At 40.5% G+C, this 6,034-nt stretch overlaps 1 protein-coding gene across 1 annotated transcript; it reads right to left on the reverse strand.

The window, feature by feature from the left end:
• Window positions 1-306: 306 nt before the first annotated feature.
• Window positions 307-4,886, reverse strand: LOC141091815 (helix-loop-helix protein 13-like). Its single transcript, XM_073577552.1, has 2 exons — window positions 3,008-4,886; window positions 307-1,829 (listed from the first exon to the last, which is right to left on the reverse strand). The coding sequence occupies exons 1-2, from the start codon at window positions 3,507-3,509 to the stop codon at window positions 1,792-1,794; spliced, it is 540 nt and encodes a 179-aa protein (XP_073433653.1). The 5' UTR covers window positions 3,510-4,886; the 3' UTR covers window positions 307-1,791.
• Window positions 4,887-6,034: the final 1,148 nt, after the last annotated feature.

Here is a 6,034-nt window from a genome sequence, read left to right on the forward strand (position 1 = left end):
ATGTACACTATGCAAACTAAAGAAGAGAATCGGTGAACAATATATCTAAGTATTAATAAAAATACAAGTTAATCAGGAGCAATCAAAGACTTCATAAAACAGCATAATGCAATTACTGAATACCTTGTCTTTTACGGCATCGAACAACTCAATCGGCCACAGAGGAGGACACTGACGGTGGCCGTCACTATCAAGACAGGTGCTATTAAACCCCAGACAGCCTCAAGGTTTAGACTTCAAATATCTCATTCGTTTATTAAATAACACAATAATAGTCAAACAGGCAGACGTCAGCTATCAATAATATTTTATTATGTATGGGATAACTTGAAATAATATTTGCATATTATAGTTTATATATCACCTGTTATGATTGGTGTGGTTTTTAAAGAGTAACCATCGTTTTATTTAATAAATCAATAGTACACATGAAAATAAGAAACTTGTTTTCAAGGATAACAATGTTTTGAACTTTTGACTTTCAGGCCCCATATCTGACCATCCACTACAGCGTTGAACGTGAGACTACCATCATTTTATAGACAATCATCCTGGCTATCTCATACTTGCATATTTCTTCCTGAATACTACAAATTACAACCTGTTCTCACATTCCCTAACAGCACAGTGTTTAATTAGGTTGATTCCCAAGTGAAAGGTCACTGGTGTTCAGATCAAGGAGCAGCCATGAAGATTTACCAAGAAAAGAGAAACCGCATCATCCAGCTCATCAATAGCGGTCTCTCGGCCAATAAAATTGCCAAATTGCATCTTGTGAGTGCCATGACAGTCGGAAGAATGGTGGTCTCAGTTCTGAGCTACAGTATATGTCAGTATCCTACAAGATGAATTACTTCACACACTCAAGTACTACGGGTACTAAAAGGATGACCTAGTGTCCAGCAGGACAATGACCTGAAGCATACTTCGAGATTGACGAAGAAATGGTTCAATGACAATCAAATAGAGGTGTTGGATTGGCCCCTACAGCCCCCAGATTTCAACCCAAACATTTGTGGGTGGAATAGAAGAAAAAAACTTTTACATACCCAAGTGAGTTGACCAGTGTGCACCAGCTTTGGGAACATGTAGAAGAGACTTGAGATTAAATTTCGGTTGACACGTGTTTGAATCTGGTCAACATCATGCCCAGAAGGATTCAGGCAGTGTTTAAGGCCAAAGATGGGATTTACAAAATACTAGCAAAATAATAAAAATTTAGATCTTTAGGAGCAAAGCGGTAACAATGCAGTGACATGAAGAGATTCTGCTTAACTAATCATGTGATAAATAGTTGCAAGTCAAATTTATGTATGCGATAGTCAAGAGGATTGTCTATAAGATGGTAGGCTCACGTTCAAAGCAGAAGTGGGTAATGAGATATGGAGCCTGAAAGTCAGAAGTTCAAGACATTGTTCCACTTTTGCTCTTCACTGTATATCTTATCAGAAATCTGCTTCTTTCTCCTCCAGGACTGATCTTTAATTCTGAATTCACAGGTAAAACCTGTATCCAGTGAAGACAGAATGTTGCTGATATAGGAGATGGCCGTTGGTGCTGATGAGAGAGGCTCAGTAATGTAACATTCAAGCACACGGCATCTGTAATGGTAATGTCGGGTGTCTCCTAACAATCTGTACACTGAATAAATGACTACTTGTTGCTATGAAGCATTCCCATGATGTGCTATGTGATGAAGTGCTTCATTCTCATAGTCCCTGGGAATGACAAGTGCTATAAATCCCAGGCCTTTTGATGGTGAGAACTGTGCACCTGGTAAATACTGAAGCTTCAGTCCCATTTAATCCAAGACAGCCGAGCAGTGAGGTCTGAAAAGAAGGAATACATGGCATGAGTCAGTGGTTCTACATCAGGTGCTGGAAAACATTCAGCCCTTCATCTATAAACAGGCACCATAGCGCGTAAAGTCCTGAGAAGCCCTTATGTTCATTGCTACTTGTGAACGTTGGCGCATTTCAATGTAAATTAGGGCAAACAATAGCGCAGATCTACAATGTAAAGTTCCAAAATGTTACACTTCAACTAGCAAACTGAACATTAGCAAATCTACAGGGGCGATGTACTCTAATCCATTCCTGACATGGAAAATTCTCATTTTTGGGCTTGTTTTTCTTCCTCCCCTTCTTCCAAGAGCCATAAATATTTATTTTCTGTCCTCACAGACATTTGAGACCTTGTTTTTTTTTTTGTTTTTTTTACGTGGGACGTATTGACGTTTTGAATGATGCTATCGATTTTACCATATAATCTACTGAAAAATAGGGAATTCTAAGCGCGGGAAAAAGGAATACGGTAGTTATTGTGATTACAATTTTATTTTTTCTGTTTATCACGTTACAGCTGCGATTTGTGAATCACGCAACTTGTGAATGAGGCAAGAAATGCAGGTACTAAGACAATCACATGAGGAATACACAAAAAGGTAAAGTTTGTAAAAATACATTTTTTACTTTTGACAGAAAATAGTGTGACAATAACACAAAACATTTTTTTTCATTCTTGCCTGTTTTGATAAATATCCACAAATGTTTGGGTGCAAAGAAAATAAGCACTGAAGGGCTGATGGAAGACGAACTGGAAGATAGTAAGAGAAATGGTTCTCTCACAGCAATTGCTCTTTTTGTAAATGGTACAATGTTGTAAAGAAAATCGAAACTATTCTTGACAACCTGGAGATAACTTGAAGCCATGTTTCCGGGAATACCCATGGGTATAACGTGCTGTCTGAATGATGGTTCCATTGGAGTATGTGTGTACTGTCTTTTCGATGAGTTTTTGGATCAATAATTGAGCAGAAACTTATGTTTTTAGGAGTTTTTGAACAGATTGATTTGGAAAGTTGCCTCTCAGTTTCTGCTCTGAATACTTAGTAAAACCCATATTCTCGCTCAGTGTAAGTTCTATGCTTGCTTTTGGCTTACTAATACTAATGGAAAATGCTATGCGTCTTAAGCATTTCAGAAATTTATACTTTTAAATAACTTACCACTTGTGTTCCAGATCATGGAATTGGAACCTTGAATACCATTTCTTACAAATTCATCAACGTAGGATTTAGGGTCGATCCCCGAGGCCAGTATGTCGCTTAATAAAGCAATGTAGGCAATAGCCAGCCGTAAGGTGTCGATTTTTGATAGGCGCTTCTCATAAGGAAACGTTGGCACCTTACCACGCAACTCTTCAAAAGCAGAATTAATACTCAGCATTCGCCTCCTTTCTCTAATGTTTGCAGTGTGCCTGTGCACCTTTACCAATGGACCCAGGTAACTTTGTTCTTCACAGGAATCTGTCCTTTCAACATCAAGATCGGACATGGGGATCTGCAAGTCAGGTGTGAACTGAGGGATGGAAAGCCATGGAGATAAATGTGCCGTGGAGACCTCAAAGTCCAAGTTGCAGTTGTCTATCTCGGAGAGGTAATTACTGTTTAACTCACTCCACAACTGTTCTTCACTTGACGATTCTTGGTACCACCCAAAATCCTCCATTGTATCGGGGGTGATGTGTTCACAAGCAGGATACAATATTAAATGGGGGAGACCAGTCTGGGAGAATTTCCTAGCAGTTGCCTTTAAAGACTCCTCAGCCACTCTACAACTCTTAATGTTATTGTTGTTCCTAAGCTAATTAGAAGATGAAACTTCTTTTCAGGGGCTGTCAATGAATCTTATTGCTTTTCTATAGCCTTTCTCTTTGAAAGTAATGATTGGGGTGTTCAGGATATGGGAAGGGGAGTGTAAAGGATGACTTGAAGTGCTCTGTAGAGCAGAGGGGATTGGATTTTTAGAGAAGCTTGTCAGGAACATATGAGCCTCTTGTGTTTCTCAGTAATTGGGATCGCAACCTCTACACATGGGAATTGGTCTGAGTTCTGCAAACATCTTCACTTGAATTAACTTCAGTGATGTTTAAGTAAAAACCACATGGAAAATATTAGTATTAAAAAGTAGCATTAGCATGAAGTGTCTCTTCACATGTCTCCTACTACAGAGAAGGTGTCATCCAGCAAAGATACAAAGTCTTCTCTCCAAGATTAGAACGTCATGAGAACTGATTTTATATTTAATGCAAAAATGAAGCCGCACTTAGAAAAGTTCCATGTAACGATGAATGACAATAATGGCCCATTTGTCGGAACACTTGTTACCAACTCTCATCAGATCAACAGGACAGCAAACGACCACCAACAGGCAATTGTTTAACAGATCCTATCAGTCTGACTAAATGAGCCATAAGGCATTGTTCACACTGTTACTACTACACTTCGACGCTTAAGGGTACCGTTACACGTAGCGACGCACCAACGATTCCGACAACGATACGATCTGGCTAAGATCGTTTGTGCATCGCTAGTAAGCAGTCATACAGGCCGATCTTCATAACGACGCATCAGCGATGTCACTAACGACCACGGCGATCGTTGGTACCGTGTTACACACTGTCTATAATAGCGATTCAGACTTTGAATAGGCGTCCTTCAGCGCTATCTATATGAGTTCGGAGTCGCCAACGAGGTCGCTCGTCGTTGATAAGGGGCGTAAAACACAGCGATGCATGCTGGTCAACGTGACGCCAGCGATCAAAAAATGATCCTGAATGTTCGCGCACGATCAGCGACATCGCAGCAGGGAGACGGTCGTTCCCGCGTGTCACACTTAGCGAGATCGCTAGTGATGTCGCTGTTGCGTCACAAAATCGTCGCTTCAGCGAAATCGCTAGCGATCTCTCCCTGTGTAACTGGGGCTTAAGACTACCTTTGCCATTCATTGTATACCTATCCCAGCCTTCTGTCAGATATAATAGTTGTTAATAGTAGTGAGTGACCGTGCTGGCATAAGGTGTTATCCGAGCATGTTAATGTGCTAACCGAGAGTCTTCGGCGTGCTCGAATACTATGTTCGAGTCCCCGCGGCTGCATGTCTTCCAGCAGTTTGACAGCCACAACACATGTAGAGATTGTCTAACAAACAGGCAATCCTTGAATGTGTTGCGCCTGTCCAACAGCTGTGAGACATGCAGCCGCGGGGACTCGAACATAGCATTCGGGCATGCTGAAGACACTCAGCACATTAACATGCTCGGATAACACCTTATCCCAGCACGTTTGCTCATCACGAGTTGTTAACCATTCCTATAAAACTGGCATTTATAGTAATTCTGCCCCCCCACACCAGATTGCCAATGTAGGGTAAACTTAGACTAGACAGACTGAAAATGTGACAAATTTATCAGTTTTGTCAAGTTGCTAGATTTGTCTACTTTTGCACCACCCCTTGATAGACCAAATTTTTGGTACCAGGATTTTGGTGCATCCTAACCCATACCCGCTTTGCCATAAAGTGACGCCACCTTTTCGTGTGAGATGCATAATAGGTGTTAAACTAGATGTAACAACCTGAGCCAAAATGTAGTGTATTCTCTGCCAAAGTAGAACTGACACTAGAATAGTAAATCTGCCCCTTCATGGATTGCATTTATCACTCCACATAATTGATGCTTTCAGCCTAAATGAGATTTTAGAAAGCACAGTACAATTTATTAAACTGTCCTGGAGTTTCGCCGGGTCCATGAACTGTGGCTTTAATTAAGGTTGACTTGAAAGCGAGGAGAATGCCCGGGATGAAGAGCACATTTGCCTCTGAACTTTTTTTTTTTACTCCGTGTTTGTAAATGTGAGAAAAGTTTGAGATGAAATTGTAAAAAATTATGTTCTGCTTAAAGACTAGGAAAGCTTTACCAGAATATTCTATTACGGATGTAGCAGGGCCGCTTAAAGAACATTATAATAAATATACTGTAGATCTGACAAGCTACAAATCATAGATTGATTAAATTTACCTTAAAACTATTAAATGAGCGCATGATGTGATATGACTTATATCCACATTAAATAATCCCATTCTGCTTATCAGCATGAGCGACCTGATGTCAGGGGCAGATGACGAGATGCCAGCGGCAGTGGGGGCAGCTGTCACCTACAGCTCTGTCACTGATCTCACTTATCCATCTCGAG

The sequence above is a fragment of the Dendrobates tinctorius genome, unplaced genomic scaffold (genome assembly GCF_039654945.1).
Source record: "Dendrobates tinctorius isolate UK_male_01 unplaced genomic scaffold, ASM3965494v1 ptg000056l, whole genome shotgun sequence".
In the NCBI taxonomy this organism is placed as follows: Eukaryota; Metazoa; Chordata; class Amphibia; order Anura; family Dendrobatidae; genus Dendrobates; species Dendrobates tinctorius.